Below are 19,750 nucleotides of genomic sequence, written 5' to 3'. Positions count from 1 at the left end.
TGTCGCTGATCAGACAAAGTAATGAGGTCCACGGTGCCTAATGTCACCAAAGGCCGCCATGACTCTCAGCAGAAACTTCCCTGTCACTCCTCATGAGAAATGACTCAAAGAGAAGCATGCATAGTGCAGCCAGTTCACTTTAAGTTTAATACACCAGCTGGAATCGCAGACCCACAATAATGAAATTCATCCATTCTGTATAATTTCTCAATTTGGTGTAGTTATTGAAGGATTTTCACTTCCAGATTCCTCTAAAAATCACACATTTACCTTACCGGTCTTATATTAACATTGACAAAAAGCCCTGACCTACCTCAGATAATCTCAAAAGGTAAAGGTAATTTAAGGCTCAAATCTGCCAGTGATCATTTGTTAAGGACCATGGGACAGAATTTGCCATTTGATGGTCGTAGCAGCCATTTCATTACAAGAAGATGTCCTTGCTTTTTTTTTGTGTGTGTGTGTGACCTAAAAAGCACTCCCCATTCTCATGGACACACATAAAAAACACACACACACACACACACCCTCTGCCTGGCCCCAGGGCTATCCGATATTAGACAGTGAGATGACATTGTGTGCTTGTGCGAGTGCAGTCAGCCGACATGTGCAGATGATGTGAAGTCAATAATGCATTATGAAAAAAGGGCATTTATGACCTTGATGAGCCCCATAGAGCTTAATTAGGCCTAAAGGTTGATTTACATACAAGTGTACGTGGAATTTGATGAGGCTGTGTTTTCCTGCTGGTGCGGTGCATTTTTATTTTGTCTGGCAGCAACACTTGATGCCTCGAATCTGTTCAAATTCTTATGAAATGTAACAGAAAAAAAAAAAAAAAATTTAAGTATTGATTTCCGGGCTCTCATTGTGTCCAGTATTTTGTCTCAATACAGTAAAACCGTCAAATACCGAGATACAGGATCATATTTCTGTGTGCATTGATGGCATTTCCTGTGCTGGCTTACATGTCTGTAAATGCTGGTTGGATCTGAGGAACAGAGAAGACGCAAAAGAAAAGAAAAACAATGTGTCTGACAGGGTAAATTTCTGGTTTAAGAAGCCTACCTTAACACTAAAAGGAAAGGGGGAAAAAAAAAAACCTTTTTATGGTTTCTATTCAAAGAGAAATGACAAGATCTTTTCAGAGTCATGTACCTATATCAAAGATGCTCCTGATAGCCCCCCTGCTGTTGCTATGGAAGTAGCAGAGATGTAAATGAACTGGAGTGAATTGGATGGTGGAGAATACAAATGAGGTTGGAATGCTCATTCCCCTGCTGCTCTTTGCCTCCTCCTCTTCTCCCAATATCATTTCTCTTTCTCTCTCTCTTCTCTCTCTCTCTCTTTCTTTCCTGTAGTCTTCAAAAAGATTTCAAAGCTCCAACATTAACTAGTATCCCACATGTTTCGGTGTAACATAATATTATAGAGTTTTAGTTTAGGATTTTACATCACAAGAACTTTTGATTTTTTTTTTTTTTCAGCCCAACAATACATTTTAAATTCTTAAGAAAAGATGTGGGAGTGAATTCTTGCCACATAAGTCATAGCTTCAGCGTCAGTTGTCACAGCATTTAATAATCTACAGATGCTGTGGGCTGAATTACAGAGGGAGACGAAACCTCAACATCAGTGACTGTCTTTTTCTGTCAGCCATGCCCAAAAGTGACATCATCTTCATACAACACCAAGAAGAACCCCCCCCATTTATTATTATTATTTTAATTAGAATTTATTATTGTTTTTTATTTTTATTGACTTTTATTTATCCATTATCCATTATCCTTTTTTCAAGGGAGACCAGCAGCAATACAGTCGTAAAAGCATTTGCACACACACACACACACACAGACACACACACACAGACACACACACAAAACATCAATCTAAACATTTAGAAACTGACAGCCTTGATTTCAAGGATTCACTCTCACTCTAAAAGTGCTGAAAGGAATCAGTGTTTGTTGATGGAGCTCAGACTGAAGCTTGTTTCTGGCATCAGGAGCTGAAAACCGAAAAGATTTCTTCTTGATTCGGTCCTTATCTTTGGAACAGTTTCAAAGTGTCCATTGAGCAGAGATTGTAACTTCCATGATTCCAGGTTAACAGTGAACAGAAATAAGAAGGAATGGTCCCTGAAATTGCTTCGTAAATTAAAATATACTACATAAAATACACAGGCGTAGTCTTGAGATGAATGAAAATTCAAAAGATGTTAATATCTGTCAACCAGTGGTGTAATTCTTCTCTTACAATGGCCACACAGAGTCAGCAGTCTACCTCATACCCTGCTGTTAGCACGATATATGCAATATTTTCTTTATTCTCCTCCCCTGTGTGGACCTGACTTCTTAAGAATACATGCTGTTGTAAAGGATATCTCTGGATTATAGAATCAGCACTGTGGGAAGAGTCTTGACTTAAAGGTTTCTTTTCGCTCACAGACTTCCTTTGCTTGTACCAAAGAGAGAAATGTGGGGGAAGAGGTGTGGTGGTGTGGCAGAACCTCGGAGACTCAAGCTGCGCTTCCTGTGGCTCCAAGCTAATGCTATAGGCCACACTTTTCTTTCACCCCAAATCCCCCCAGCAAGCTACCTTGTCGGCTCAGGAGTTCAGAATAATGGCCGGCCGGGTTGGAGATGCTATAGCTCATTTACAAGCAGCTGTTTAGTCTCATCAGGAAATCAAAGGGTTGCGTTAACAGTAGATGACAAGCATTGGGAGCGTCCCCGTCACACCTCCCATTGGCTCTGGACAGAAAAATTATCTGGTTTCACATCAAATAATCTGGAGACCTCCTTTGTCCTCTGGCCACAATGATGGCAGAAGCAAGTTTCTGAATAGGCATTTGATCAGCCACTGCTTTGCCCCTGGACTTACCCTGGAAGCATGTGTAACTAAAGTTACAAAGGGACATTTTAATATGAAAACCGGTGACTGAATGCATGATAGGCCTGATGAAAAGCAGAATAGTTCCCCTGTCATTTATGCCTCGTATTCAGCACTGGGCAATAGTAACATTATTTCTTTTATCAAACAAGGGAGTTTCAGAAAAAAAAGCCCTAAAAAACTCATCTCTTTCAGAGTCTGCACTTGCACTCTGCTCTGTAACATGTCCTGCAGTCCCTCAGCGTAGATATTACCACGTTTGACGTAATATCTACCTTCATGGGACTACATGGCTGATGTAGATCCTAATGACTATCAGTTTCTGTGAAATAGGAGAACATTTTGTTCATTACCTCTGCCTCAGTGACACTCATATCCCTCCAGATGGTCACTTTCCAATTGATTTGGCTTATATGTGGCAAAAAAAAAAAGACTCTACACACAATACCCCACACCCACCACAGCCTCAACCCCTCCCTTACATTATTTATATAGGCTACTTCTTCTGTCTATTGACCTAACATCATCACAAAGGTTATACAGGACCATAAATGCCAGCTTTAAAAGGAGGTTCTTCATTTGTGTAATAAAGTGCTATAACCCATGGAAATAGAGGCCTTGGTCTCTGGTCAAAATCAATTACTAGCATGGATGGAGCATATGTTAAAAGGCTGAGTGGTTATATGTATTTTCGACCACTAAACAAGCAGCTGGTTTTAATTTTCATCGAATGTGGTGAAATTTACAGTAAAATGTGTCCATGCAGTGGAAACCAGCTAGAGTCTCAGATGAGTGCATGCTGTTGTGCAGTGACACTGATCAGAGCTGCATTTGATGTTTGCAACATAGCTGATGAGAGGAACTGAATGCTGTTTTTAGTGGTGGCTGACCAGAATGCCTGATGAGGAAGACTGTCAACAAGGCATAGGATCGAGCCGGTTACGTCTCTGCTGCTGCAACATGTTGCTATGGTCACAGGATTAGGCTTTTCACACAATATTTTATTGACTGTGGCTTGTTACTTCACTTCATGTTAGTTAATTAGTGCACAAAATATAAACGTTCTCCTTTTGGGTGTTTGACTGACAGGTGTCTATCTTTACAGAAACATTTTTGCTCTGCCTTTTTCAGGTCTGAGTGCTTTACAGCAGAGAACACATCAAAGCTAGTATAATTTAACATCTCATATTTTGAGGAGGTGTCTGAAGTGAGTGGTACCTGTGAAGAGAAAGGTGCTAAGTTTCCTGTGAGTGTGAACAGTGTGAGTATGTGTGTGTTTTCTGACAATCGAAAGTGGGAAAAAAAAAAGATACATAGATTTGTGGTTGCAGTCATGTATTTTTGTGCCTTAGCAGTAGTGGTTTGTGTTGTGTTGCACTGATGATTTGTTGATTCAACAACCTCATCCCAAATGTAAGGTAAATATCAAAATATAGCAACAAGTTCTATAAGCTGCACCAGTAAATACACACTATATAAAAATACTCTGTGTTTACTCGTACTATATGAAAAGTAAATAACTTTCATATCGTGGTTACAGAAAATAATTATGCTAAGCTTTCCCAACTAAAATCATAATTATTTTTCTGGCTCATTGAATAATGAAATTATTTAGTTTAGGGAGACAGTGATGCAGCCACTGGATCTCATTTATGGTAGATTCAGTTTGATCATATTATTCTCTTGTAATTGCGCTGCATTGTTGTGCCAGAATATTATCGATGATGTTTGGGTGTCTTTATATTATCTGTATGAAAACAGAGAAGGAGGATTTATTTGAAGTAGGTGCATAAACTCTGTATTATATAATATAAAGAAAGCAACAGTAAAACACCAAAATGATATTAGGATTGGATTTCGATTGGGCAGTGTGGTGCAGTCAATGTTATTTTCAAATTCATTTGTACTTGAGTAATTGTGTACTAGTGAACGTGTATTTGTAACACTACTGAAAGCTCCATCTGAAGGTTAAGTAGATTAGTTACGGTTGAGTGGTTACAGCAAATTTGGGGCAATCTGGGTAGCCTGACCAAAAAAAAAAAAAAAAAAAAAATGTATGACAATCATTTCAAGGAGAACCACGATCCATGATCGGAATCAATGGTTTTTGAGGCTCAGTTTCTATGAATGCTTTTTTCTGACCTGGAATTTTGTATTTTCACATCATTTTTGACCAGCATTATTACAAAACTTTGACAATGTCTACACAAAGTAAATATGAGTCAACACATCTGTGACGCTGCAGTGTTTCCATTAATTACCTAGCCTGTGGCGGCCTAATTTGTCTTGCCAGACATTGATAATGAATGAACACGTTTCACACTAACGTAACTCCGAAGCATCTGTGTAAATCAGACTCAAAGTAGGATGGAGTTCAGAACCCGGACCCAAATACAGATTACTGTACAGATTTATGATCATTGTTTGTCAGCAATTTAGTGAAGACAGACACCAAAGTATTGACTGAAATAACTTCACTACCATAGTGACTTGTACTAGCAACATCGATATTATAAGCCCATAAATTAGATATATAAATGGATGGATGGATGGATGGATGGATGGATGGATGGATGGATGGATGGATGGATGGATGGATGGATGGATGGATGGATGGATGGATAGATAGATAGATAGATAGATAGATAGATAGATAGATAGATAGATAGATAGATAGATAGATAGATAGATAGATAGATAGATAGATAGATAGATAGATACTTTATTAATCCCAAGGTTGAACCATAAGTTAGTGCAGTACCATTTGTAAAATATCCTAACTTAAAAGTCATTTAACCCTTTCATGCATGAATTATGAGAACATTAATCAAGATTTTTTTCTTTATTCCTCTTTGGGCATTAAAAAAACAATGCGATTAAATTTTTTTTATGAAGCTATTTTTCATGGTGTTGCAAAAATGTCCACCAAGCTGGACACCATGTGTTTAATTTTGAAGCAAAGAAACATGTATTTACTGATATACTGTGTGAAAACTATGACATAAAAAACAGTAAATGTTGCTAATTTGATGTTTTCTCACATTTTAACATACACTACAAACAAAAAGTTAGGGATATTTTGAATTTTTGGCTATTTTTTTCAGTTGGGATTCTTCCACAACCCTTTTTACTTTTTTGTGTGTGAATTGAATTGAAACACATTTTTTTAATGACCATAGTTTATTTACAAATGGCAAAAATGACAAAAAAAGACAAAAAAAAAAAGAAAAATCCTTAACTTTGTTTTTTGTAGTGTACTCTAATACTAGTCATTACTCACTTCATGGACATAATATGCAAAAAAAAACAAAAACAAAACAAAACTTGTTGTTATACAGTCTAATAACAATAACAAGGAATTGATTTACACTCGAACATATTAGATCGGGTTTATCAAAAACAGCAAAGTTACAGTAATGTTTTCAATGTCGTGTATGGGATGGCGCATGAGCGTCCACTGTGTTAGTTAATATGAAACTAAAACAACAAAATCCATGAATATATAAGAGAACAGCTGTAGGATGAAAGGGTTAAAGCAAACACTAGCTGAGTAGGAAAGTCTCGACAGCACTATTTATTTTTTAGTTTTTAATGACAATATGTACAACCCCTCTGAAGAAGACAAATCAGGGTGTTTTCACACAGCGTACTCAAATCTGTACCGTACTTGGATATGTTCACACCTTCCTGCAAATGTGTTCACACGCGCATACCGCGGCCCGTGCTCAAGTACGAATGGGTGTTCCAGGGCCCAAACAGTAGGTGGCAGTGTGGACGGAATTCTGTCGCTATCCAACAAACATGGAAGTCAGAGAAAGATAAACCCTTACCTGTCTGTTATCCTGTTTGAGGCAAAGTGAAGCAGAGCGACCTTTGTTGTCCCTGATATATGACAAAGTGTTTCGGTGATAAGGCCGTGTGGATCTGAAGCTTTTTCAGGAGACAACCGGAGCGCCGTCTATGGTCTCGTGGTGATTAACCCACTTCCGTTATCGAGTGGTGATCCAGACCCAGGACTACCTTCTCAACTGGACTCGGGTACGGTACTCGAGCACAGAACGGTTGGCATTCACATGGACACAATTAAGCGGACTTTGGGGTCCAGCGTACTCGGATACGGACCCGAGTACGCTCTGTGAAAATCCCCTAAGAGGTAAAGGTGTGTTGGCAAGAATCTGGCAATACGATACAAATCACAATACTAGGATCATGATACGATATATCACAATACTGTGAAAAAGGCCATTTTTTTTTTTTAGTGGTTTTGTTTCATTTTTAAAAGATTATTTCCTGGAAGAATGGAATTACACCACAATATGCACAAATACTAAACACATTTTATTTGATCATTACAGGATCTAATGCTATATTACAAAATGTTCCTGTATTCAAATTTAAATTATGTTTTACAGACATTACAGTTTAAGATCCTGCTCAAATGTTCATATTCTATTAGTTCATAACTAACATCATAACATTATTTTGTGGCAATCCCAACAAAGGAACTTACATTATTTAATAAAAGAGTGTTAAATACTAATTAAAATATAAACAAGAAAGAAAAACAAAAATGAACCTCCACCATATCTGCATTTGAATAAATACCTAAAAATATCAGTACGGTACTTTTTAATATCGATACAGTATTGTGAAATGAAATATTTGCGATATATTGCAAAAGTGATATTTTCTTACACCCCTACTAAAAAGCACTGACGAATTAAAACTGATCACAGTCTAAAACTGTGACATCACCGAGCCCAAATCTACGGTCAGAGTTCGTGTTTATTTCTGGATTGAGATTCATCAGTCATTCATTTTCAGAACTTCTTAACGTTCGAGAGGGTTTCCGGGCTACTGGAGCCTGTCCCAGCTGGCAATGTGTCCACGGTGGTCCCTGCAGTTGGTAGTGGGTTTGAGATGACGTTTTTTTCTGATAGAAAAACCACAAAATGAAAATGTAGTATCTGACTGTGTTGAATCGAATGGAATACCTTCACACTAAATATTTATTTATAAAAACTTTATTTATTCATTTATTTTAATCCAAACCTGCAAATTAAGGTGACTATAATTATTCCTGAGTGAAATTCTGTGTAGTGATATTTCTTAGAAGTTGATTCTTGTTGAAACCGAAGTCATTATCGTTAACAAAAACTAACAAAATGACAAAAACTAGAATTGAAAAAAACATTTTTGTTAACTGAAATAAATAAAACTATATTTAAAAGAAAAAAATGATAACTAACTGAAACTGTATTATGTGCTTACAAGACTATCTAAAACGGATAAAAATTATGGATAAAATTCCCTTAGTTTTCGTCTTTGTCAATGTCAGATTGAAATCGATTTATTTCCCTCAAGCAATTTTAGCTGCTGGCACCCTCACTGTCACCAATCACAAGTGTTTGCTCCTGGGTGATTCTGTTGGGTCTCTGTAAACTTGATTTGATTCTGATTTGACTTGATAAAGCACTTTGTGACTGTCTGTGAAAAGTGCTCTATAAATAAAATGTACTTACTTACTGACTTACTTACTTACATATGATATTTAACGGTCCGTCACTTCTCGTCACTTGTCATTTAGAGTCGTCTTTTCGTCCCCACTCTACCTGGAGACATGGAGACTAAAGTTGGGAGAAAGCAGCAGAGTCCTGTCTGGGATTTATTTGAATACGACGGCAAAGAAAATAAAAGATATTAAAAAAGTAAAACTAAAAAAGAAAACTAGAAGGACTCGGAGAGCGCAGACCTCCGCCAAGGCTGATCAGTGCCCCCCCCCCCCCCGTGGGTCCCCCCACCCCCGATCACCACCAAAATTTAATCATTTCTTCTTATCCCATTTCCAACAAACCCTGAAAATTTCATCCAAATCTGTCCATAACTTTTTGAGTTATGTTACACACTAACGGACAGACAAACAAACAGACAGACAAACCCTGGCAAAAACATAACCTCCTTGGCGAGGTAATAACAAAACTAATAAAAACTAGCAAACCTGCTCTAAAACGAATTAAAACTAACTGAATTAGAGAAAAAAAAGTCAAAACAAAATGAAACTAAACTATAATGAAAAATCCAAAACTATTATAACCTGGTTGAAACACAATAAAAAAAAATTGAGAAAAAAAAAAAAGAAAAACATTAATTGGTGAAAACATCAGAATGTTCAACAGCACGCAGCTGGTCTAATTGTTGAAATTAGAATAAGAACCTTCATCTGTTAAAGCTGAAATTGCTCGCTGGGCTATTGGGTGTCCCCATATTGATTAGAGTTTGTGTCACTCATATCCTCTATACCAAAAAATACCATCTGACACCCGGGCGAGAAAGTAGTTCAGCCTTGGGCATAATCAATGGAGAGAGGCTTTGGGAGGTTGTTTACGACTGTACTTCTGGTCTATGGTGCACAAACCCAGCTGGCAAATAAAGTGCGCTTAAGGCACAGCAATTTTGTCTGATTTGCAGAGATTTGAACATGAAAAATGTGTGGTTATTATGGTGGCCTGCGCTGAGAGTTGCCGGTGTATTTCAGTAGGAGTCTCTCAGCATTCTCCAACACACATTTATCTCCGTGTTGTTGCTTCAGCGCCGTTTTCCCTGCTTAAGCAGAGAGACTGCATCGGTTGTAAATCATAAAACCAGAGGAGGAGATTGTAAAGGTTCTGCAGAGTGATTTAAGGTGTTCAACAGTGTTCCTGGGACACACTGGGCAACAGCACGTTTGCTGCATGCTTGAAGATCAAGCTCAGAGGTCTTTCTTACCAAGGTTATAATAGTTTTGGATTTTTCATAGTAGTTTAGTTTTATTTAGTTTTGACTTTTTTTCTCTAATTCAATTAGTTTTAATTAGTATTTAGAGCAGGTTTGCTAGTTTTTATTAGCTTTTGTTATTCTCTAAATGCTTAATTTTAGTTTAGTTTTAGTTTTTTTTTTTGTATCTTTTATCTCCTTCACCATAGAATTCAAATAAATCCCAGACAGGACTCTGCTGCTTTCTCCCAACTTAAATCTCCATGTTTCCAGGTAGAGTGGGGACGAGAAGACGACTCTAAACCACAAGTAACGAGAAGTGACGGACTGTTAAATATCATATGGTGCCAGCAGTTAAAATTGCTCTAGGGAAATAAATCGATTTCATATCAATCCGACTTTGACAAAGGACGAAAGTGAAAGGAATTTTATTCCATTTTTTTAAAATACGTTTTAGTTAGTTTTGTAATCACACAATACAGTTTCAGTTAGTGATCGTTTTTTCTTTTAATTATAGTTTTATTTATTTCAGTTAAACGAAAATGTTTTTTCAATTCTAGTTTTCATCATTTCGTTAGTTTTTGTAAACGATAATAACCTTGTTTCTTACTGCATATGGCCAAAGAACCAGATCAGTTCTAACCACAAATAGGGCTGTGTATTGGCAAGAATCTAGCGATACGATAAAAATCACAATACTAGAATCACAAGACCTATATCACGACATATCAGGATACTGTTAAAAAGGCAATTTTTTTTTTATTGGTTTTGATTTTTCCTGGAAGAATTGGATTACACCAGAAATATGTACAGATAAACACATTTTAATTTGATCAGAAAAGGATCTAATGCAATATCACAAAATCTTCCTAGGTTAAAAACTTAAATTATAGCGTTATTTTTGTACAGTCCCAACAAAGGAACTAACATCTGCCTCTCAGACAGGAAAAAGTGCTTTTAGGATGCTTCAATAACCATTATTTAATGAAACAGTGTTAAATAATTATAAATTAGATATAAACAATAAAGAAAAACAAAAACAAAAATGAATCTCCGCCATATCTCCATTTGAATCAACACCTAAAATATCAATACAGTACTTTTTAATATCGATACAGTATCGTGAAATGAAATATTGCGATATATTGCAGAACCGATATTTTCTAACACCCCTAACCACAAAACAGGCCAGTGTGGACTGTGTAGCCCACCTATCCTTACATGACTGCAGCACAGCTGATCCATGTAAAGTCTGTGTGACTTCTATAGACCAACTAGAAAACAGACCATTGTGTCCAACTTACCAGGGAAAGACGTGTTAAATTTCATATGCGGATATTAGAGCTATTGTATATTTGTGGGGGGTTATTACATGCATGACATACTTTATTACATATAGGGTTTAGCAGAGCATGTGTTCAGCTCATGCATTGCTATCTGTGTCAGTTATTTAACTTGCATATTTTATCAAGTGTTTAAATATTTCCGGTTCAGCATATGTGGCCAATTTAAAGGCTGTCTTTGGACTTGACAGCCGTTGAACGAAAAGCAATTGATGCATCTCCCTTATATGGTACATCTGCTATTTTCGTATCATGACTTAAAAATTGTAATGTGACATTGACTGATGCTTTACATAGATTTTTACTGTTACTACACATTGCGTAGCCGACTTCTGATGGCGTTCCACTGAAGTGCATTGACAAGAACTCAAAATTGGTTGTCAAGTTCTGCTCCTAACATGCCATGTTTTCATTTTTTTTTTTTTTCCACTTGGGCTTTTTCTCACGAGCCAACATCTCTGATAAATTGTTTATCACCTTAAGCGTTTCTTTTGACTCTAGAGAGAAAAGGGCTGCAAAAATGAAATATGGCTGAGACCTATCATATTTGAAAGCCTTTACTTTTTCATGCCTATTGGTCACATGAGAAAGTTTTCTGTCAGAAAGAGCAACAGCAGAAAAAAAAAATCACTCCCTGGTGAGTGCATACTCACCAAAAGGTGTCTTAGATAGGACAGGGCAGCTTCCCTCCTCTACACGGAGATATTTGTTATGACCGGATAGGTTGAGTTTACTTCAAAAATCTGAGGTAACTCGTTGCCTTAAAAAAGTAAGTAATGAGTACTGAAAACTTGAGCGTATTAAACTTAAATACTTGATTTGAATGGAATTGCTATTTTAAGTACAATGCACTAAATGCCAAGTTAATTTAACTTAAAATTTGTTGCAGTGTTAGTTGCTTTGTATTATCATTAGACTTGATATCATCAGTTCATTGGACTCAATTCCAAAAAATTTAAATTAAAATCTTTTGCAATATAAATGACTTTGTGTAATTATTCAACTTAATATATTATAGCATGGATGAATGTTGGGCAGGAAGTTAGCTCAGTGTAATTTGCCAGTACAGGAAGTGCTTTTAATTTGGCAAAACTTAAAGATTTACATAGAACAAGAACTATAGATGAGTTTCAATGTTTACTAATAACAGTGACGTCATTAAGTTGCGCGCACAACTCGGTGGCAAAAACACGAGTACCAGCTACCAGCCGGCTCCCATCAGCCGCGTACACCTCCAGGCTCTCCCCCAGAACTCGTGAACGAGCCGATATGTTAGCTCTAAAATGAACCATTAACTGTCTCTGTCCAAAGCCGATCCCATCTTCTCTTTCACGGCCACATAATTTGACTTGACCGCATCAGGAAGGCTGTCCCATAGTAGAAAAGCAGACTGTCACAGACGGGTGGGGAGTATTGTCACCAGCTCCCCGCTGAACTCACTGGTGTCGCCTGAGTGATTGTGGTAGATCCACAATCACTCTGTCTCCATAGGGTGATAGGTCAGGGGAAGTCCTCCTGGTAGGTTTAAAGGGGTCTTCATCACCGTACCACATGATGACAATTCTTTTTTTCCATGCCACTAAGCACAACAGGCACGCAGGCTAACTAAACTGAGAAGCTACGCTAACCGCTGTAATAACTATAAACAGCGGTCGGCAGAACAGAGCCACCGCTGCCACCAATGGAACCCAGCGGACTTTCTGCCTAACTTATAATTGGTGAAAGCTAAGGAATAAACGGCACACAGGAGTTTAGCAGGTCCATCCACAGGTGCGGGTTTTATTCCACCATATTTTCATATAACACACTACGAACTCAGCGTGACGTCTGCCTCCAATATGCGCGCGTAACAAGACTTAATGTATGCATACGTCACATGAAACTTCTCTATTCTAGCTGAACAGTAAATCCATTGTTGGGCCTGTGGCTCTGACTCATGGTGCAGGTCTACAAAAATACAAAAGCAAACACAAAAAGGCCAATTAACACTGACATACACACATTAAGTCCAAATTAACACTAACACTACAACCCCACTGAACCCCTGCACAGAAAGACAACACATTTACAGCAACATGCCCAATACCCACAATGCAATGCGGAGATAAAAAGTGTGGTCATGACTAAAACTTAGGGATTTAAATCCATTCAGCTTAAACTTTTTGTACTTTCAACTATGTCTACAAATTATTAGAATATACTGAACATTTCATAGTAATGTCATAAGATTTAAATCATTTAAGTACATTGGAATTAAAGCGGTTTAGTAAATACAAAGTCTGGGCTTACAGTGTTCATTGACCACCTTAGTGAGACTTTTACCTGATTGGGCCACAAATGGAAGCTCAGGCAATACAGAGTGACATTTATCTTCCTTTGTGAAATACCACAGTAGCATTTTCTGGCAAGGGGCACAATACAGAATCCTAATCCCCTGCCATTGTTGCGAACCGTTTAATCAGACAAAGATAATTGTATTGGTTCTTAATTGATGAAGCATCCAATAGGGTAAAATGAACAGAGACTTCCCAGGCCAATTCAGCAGAGCTGTAGTCAGTGCCTTAAAGAAAACAGTCGCCTCACAAAGAGCATTTCGCCAAATGACTTGTGAAAAGAAAAGAAGCTTTGTAGTTATAAACAACAATTATGGATTGGTTTAGTTGTCCTTGTGCCAAACAAATTAGTGCATGTAAAGTAGTTACAGCATTTGTTTTTGTTTGTTTTTTTCCTCCAACTGGCCAGTTAGACTAAACCTCATTAGGGGAAGTGAATGCATTAGAAACAGCTCAGCCATCGCTGCAGGTAACAGACACACAGGTCCTACAAGACTCTAAGATGTGACAGAATCACCTCTGGAAGCACAGAAAATGTAGTTATTATTCAATACTACTGGTGGTTTAGTCAAAGTTCACACAGGGGCAGCTGGCATTTTTAAGCTCCATGTCCCTCTCTTCGAATGTATAGTATGTTACAGCTGCAGAACTGAGCCCAGACCAAAATATCCTGCATTCGGATTGGTCCTTCTTACTGTATGTATGTCATTTACTTTTAGTTTGAGTACGGCTTTTGGCATTGTTCACATTTGCAGAGCACTAAGCCACAGTATTGATTTCTTTTCTATTTTTCCTACACCCTCTCCCTCCCTCATACACACATGCAGTCCAAACTTTTTTTTCTTCCCCAGCCTCCCAATAGCCCTCCCTTCAGTTGTCAATACAGAAAAGTGGATTAAATTACACTCAGTTGTGCAGATGCTCGTTGTACTTTTTTTTTTTCCATTTTGAATAGAAAATGAGCATTGCAAGTACCAGAAGTCAGTATCTGCAGCCATAAACTCTATTACAGTGTGTTCCCATATTTAAATGAAACACAGGTCAGTAATATTACAAGAATAAAAACTGGTAGAAAACCCTTTTTTCTTTATTTTAAAATTCCTAATGTATTTTGTTTTTCACTCTCACATCCTTATTAGTGTTGTGCTAGTTGTGCCAGTACATGGACAGTCCAGAGGGTTACAGTGCTCTACACATTTTAGCTGACAAACCAGACTTTAATGACAGTTATTGATTTTTTTTCCGGAGCGGTTATGGCGTCTGGTTGACACAGAAAGACCAGTAGCTCACTGGTGCAGTTGAGATCGGAAATGTTTATTCGATACACTGATGTATGTGGGTCCAGCGGTCTAGAGTTCGGTATTGACACATTAACATTATTTGTGTTGTTAAATCACTGTAGCCTTAAAATTAAAATCAAAGAGAGCATTTACAAAGATGCTGCCTCTGGGCGAAGTCAAGGAAACGTTAACATCTGGTCAAAAACATTTAATTACAATAATCTGCACCAAATTTAAATTTTTGGGTAGGTAATTACTTTATTGAATTTGGATGTTTGGAAAGTGACAAAGTTTTTGCCATTATTCTGAGTTCATTTTATAAACTTTCATAAATAAATTACATTTATTTCAAATACATTGATATTTGACTATTATATTATTTAAATCATATTCTAAACACAGTGTTTAAAATTAATAAATGAATATATCTGTTCCAAATACATTTGAATATAATGGTAATATTATTGTATGTTGTAAATATTGTAAAAAAAAAAAAAAAAAAAAATATATGATATTGCTAATTGAAATAAAAAATGTTTAACTTGATATTTACTTTTTTTGGTCCTTTTGTGCCAATTGTCAAAACTCTTTCTATTTAGGTCTGATCAAATATTTTTTTCCTCTATAACCAGTTATTGGGTTGTAAAATAGAGGGTTTAAGGTATACACTCAATACATTTGAGGATGAAAATGTCAGAGGAACTTCACTTTGCAAAAATTAGACGTTAATTTTTTTGTCCATCCGTGATGCAGTAGTTTTGGATATTTTCATTTTAAAAATATTTGAAACTAAACGTTGCCCTTTGAGTCTGTTTAAGATGGCATTACAATTACAAAATGAAATATTTGTCATAAACTTATCTGGTTTAAAGTTATGAATCAAAAAGTAGTGGGCGGTCCATCTGTGATGACTCCGCCCCTCTGTGTCCTGAACGTCCATCTATGATCCCTTGTTTTAGTGTCCATCTAAGTCACAGGTGTCAAACATGCAGCCCGGGGGCCAAATGCAGCCCGCCAAAGGTTCCAATCTGGCCCGTGGGATGAATTTGAAAAGTGCAAAAATTCCACAGTCTTGAATTGAATTAAGCAAAAAAAAAAAAAATAGCTTGAATTAAGGAACAAATCTTGAATAAAGCAAAAAAAAAAAAATCTTCAATTAAGTAAAAAAAAAACCTTGAATTAAGAATTGCATTTTTTCTTTGTTTTAGTGCAAAAAAAATAACATTGAATTATGAAAATATTTGCATTAACTATCCTGTAACAATTAAATGTGAATAACCTGAACAAATATGAACAACCTGAAATATCTAAACAAAATTAAGAATGATTTTAACAATTTTCTGCCTGTTACTAAGTGTTTAGTGTCTTTGTAGATCCAATCCATAATGCACATGTAGAAATGATAAGTTGAGGCAGAATATTGTTAAAATTGCACTTATTTTTCTGAAGAAATTTCACTTTTTTTCAGGTTATTTACATCTTTTTTGTTTGGATAGTTTATAAAAGTAAGTATTTTCATAATTTAATGAGTTTTTTTTTTTTTTTTCCACTAAAACAAAGACAAAAATTTGGAGTTGTCATTATTTATAGGTTATTACTTTCGCCAAGGAGGTTATGTTTTTGCCAGGGTTTGTTTGTTTGTCTGTCTGTCTGTCCGTTAGTGTGCAACATAACTCAAAAAGTTATGGACAGATTTTGATGAAATTTTCAGGGTTTGTTGGAAATGGGATAAGGAAGAAATGATTAAATTTTGGTGGATCGGGGGTGGGGGGGCCCACGGGGGGCCCATTTCCAACAAACCCTGAAAATTTCATCAAAATCTGTCCATAACTTTTTGAGTTATGTTGCACACTAACGGACAGACAAACAGACAAACAAACAAATAAACCCTGGCAAAAACATAACCTCCTTGGCGTGGGGGGGCCCACGGGGGGGGCCACTGATCAGCCTTGGCGGAGGTCTGCGCTCTCCGAGTGCTTCTAGTTATGTTATTATTTCACTGGTCCGGCCCACTGGAGGTCAAATCGGGCTGGATGTGGAACCTGAAAGAAAATGAGTTTGACACCCCTGGTCTAAGTGGTCATCTCGTTTGGATTTGCACTGATGAAGCCTTCTCTCTGTTTCTCTGTCTTCTCCTTCAGGGTTCAGTCGTGCAGCCCTGCCATTTGGCTTAGTGCGGAGGGAGCTGTCTTGTGAGGGTTACCCCATTGATTTGCGCTGTCCAGGAAGTGATGTCATAATGATTGAAAGCGCCAACTATGGCCGCACCGACGACAAGATTTGCGATGCTGACCCTTTCCAAATGGAGAACATCAACTGCTATCTTCCAGATGCCTACAAGATTATGTCACAAAGGTAAAACTGCAGCAGCACAGACAAAAAAAAAAAAAGGTGTTTTTGCCAATGTAACAGGACACTTAGAAAAATAACTGACAAGCCTTAATAGTGGCTGCAGACTGTCGTTGCCCAGAGCAACCAGAGCTGGACAGTTGTCTGATTTGTCTGGTTTTCTATTCACATCTATTTTTTTCCTGTGTTAAAAAAAGTCCTCAAACTCATCCACCAAGCAGCAAAGCCACAAATGGAGTGGGACTGATTCCCTCACACAAAAGAAAACCATATTTAAATGTGCTGTCAAGAGACAAAGTAGTAACCGGTTACCATTGACAACACTCAAGATATTAATATTAATACCAATAATAAGACAACTGACCCTGAATGAAAGGAAATTAAAAACTTGAAAGATGAAGCAGACATGGAAAGCAACACAAACAAAGAGCAGATAAGATAAAACTAAGGTGAAACGGTGCAGTCACAAAGCACAATAAATTCACATCTACCAAATGTCAATTTAACATAAACATTGCAATTTATATTTAACCTTTTCATAAACAAACAGGTCAGATATGACATGATTTCACATTGAACAGTAGCAAAAACACCCTTTAGAAAAACTGCTCAAACTGATGATCATTTATCAAACTATTGGTCGTTCATTCCATCGTCGACGTCTAATCCATTAATCATGGCAGCTCTGGTCTGGTCTGTATAAAAGGACATGATACTGTTTGACATTACATGTTTATTATAAAGGACTGTAAATAGTATTTGTATTTGATATGAAGAGGATCCATTTTGACTGTATTTGGGAAGGTGTAGAAATAACTGTGTGAAGCTTAAAAGCCTTAAATTATAAGACGCAAATTATAAATCTCATCAGGCTTGCAGAAAGTGATTATTCTGTTTGATGAAACCTGTTCTGTTAAATACATAACCTTGCAAAATATGCAATTTAAGTGTCTCTCAAGCCTGATGGATATAAAAGGCTGATTTTTATGGGACAGTTTGCAATCTGTAGGCTGGGATATACACATAAAGGACACAGTTTAAGAACATTTCAACCTACGTTTTAATTAACATGAAATACTGCACTTAGATTTTGCAGTTCAGTGCAAAATGAAGCTCATTATCTCATCATCATCATTTCCCTGAACCTGAAGTTCCTGCTCTTTAGCGCTGAGTCTTTGCTAAATCCCATCGGTCAGATTAGGGGCAGGCTCTTGGCAGGACTGACTTTAAGACGCTGCATACCTCCTAAAGTCCCACTGATTGATCACTGACAACAGACTTGTCCTGAATTTTAAAGCCACTCTCTGGCCATCACTCAAACAGGGATGATTTAGGGAGGGAAAACAAACCTACCCACACAGGTGTCAAACATGCGGCCCGGGGGCCAAAACCGGCCCGCCAAAGGGTCTAATCTGGCCCCTAGGATGAATTTGTGAAATCCAAAAATTACACTGAAGATATTAATAATCAAGGATGTTGAAATCATTTTAGGTCAATTCAATCTAAAGTGGATCAGACTTGTAAAATATTATCATAATAACCTATATAATGAAAGCTGCAAATTTTCCTTTGTTTTAGTATAAAACAAAGTAAAGTTAGAAAAAAAAGTTACATTTACAGACTATCCTTTTACAAAAAATATGAATAACCTGAACAAATATGAACAATCTGAAATGTCTGAGGAGAAGTGAGTGGAATTTGAACAATATTTTGCCTGTTACTAAATCTTTAAGTTGTGATGCACACGTATAAATGATCAACTTTGGCATAGTATTGTTAACATTGCACTTTTTTCTGAAGAATTTTCAGACTGTTCATATTTGTTCATGTTGTGTTAAAGTACGGTTCGTAGATGTAAACATTTTCATAATGGAATAGAATACTTTTTTCACTCAAAAACAGAGAGAAAACTTTGGAGTTGACATTATTTATAAGTTCTTATCCTATTATTTATATTATTTTACTGGCCCACTTTATCATATTAGGCAGTATGTGGCCCCTGAACTGAAATGAGTTTAACACCCCTGTACCAAGGTGTACGTACTCCACCCACAGGGCTTTATACAGGACATGAGACCTTAGACACCAGACCAGTCGTCACATAGGGATGCCATCTGATGGAATGACATATGAGTGCCACACAGAGATATTGGCCAGTACAAGGCTGTCAGCAACTCTGGCGAGCCATCTTGGGAAATAAAAAAATAATGAAATAAAACAGCGCAGCCCTTGTATTCAGGGAGTTTATTGTCAAGCCCTGTTTGATGAAGTCAGACAGCTGACTCACATAAGACTGCCTGTCTGCTCCACGCTCGTGGCCCTGCCTATTACACTGGACCCTCAGACCCATTCAGGCTAAACGGTTCACCTGAGGTACACAGACTGACCCATCAGGAGCCACCTGGTCCCAAATCCAAAACAGTGTCACTGAACTGAACATGGAGGAGTCGGGTTCATTTCTCATATGCATTTTTGGACATAGTATTAGGCAGCGGGCCATGTACCTGTGATTTGCACGGTTAATTTTGGAAAAGCACGGCCAAAAATATGGTGCACGTCTTGCTCAAAGCCATGCTAGTTATCTATATATTTTTCTGTTACTTTGTCACGGACTAATTTTTTTGGTTAAATCCATCAATTTTTTTGCAAAAATGAAGCAAATCATCAATTAACTCCAGAGGGTCCCTGGATGTATCGGCGCATTCTGATGACATGTGTGATTTAAGATGATGTGGCAGCAAGACAGAGCCTCGCTGAAACTCTATCTGCACTTTCCACAAAAATGTAAACAAACTACAGT

General features: G+C 37.3%; 1 protein-coding gene across 1 annotated transcript in view; it reads left to right on the top strand.

Annotated features, from left to right (window-relative positions):
• The window catches only part of LOC115418188 (adhesion G protein-coupled receptor L2-like), a 33,553-nt gene extending 16,593 nt beyond the window's left edge, over positions 1–16,960 (top strand). The window contains exon 2 of the mRNA XM_030132578.1: positions 16,743–16,960. Coding sequence (XP_029988438.1) covers positions 16,743–16,960 — 218 coding nt within the window. The remainder of the gene's footprint in view (positions 1–16,742) is intronic.
• The last annotated feature ends 2,790 nt before the right edge of the window (positions 16,961–19,750 follow it).

Source organism: Sphaeramia orbicularis, chromosome 4 (assembly GCF_902148855.1).
Source record: "Sphaeramia orbicularis chromosome 4, fSphaOr1.1, whole genome shotgun sequence".
NCBI classification, from domain to species: Eukaryota; Metazoa; Chordata; class Actinopteri; order Kurtiformes; family Apogonidae; genus Sphaeramia; species Sphaeramia orbicularis.
This window is presented reverse-complemented; position numbering and strand designations above follow the sequence as displayed.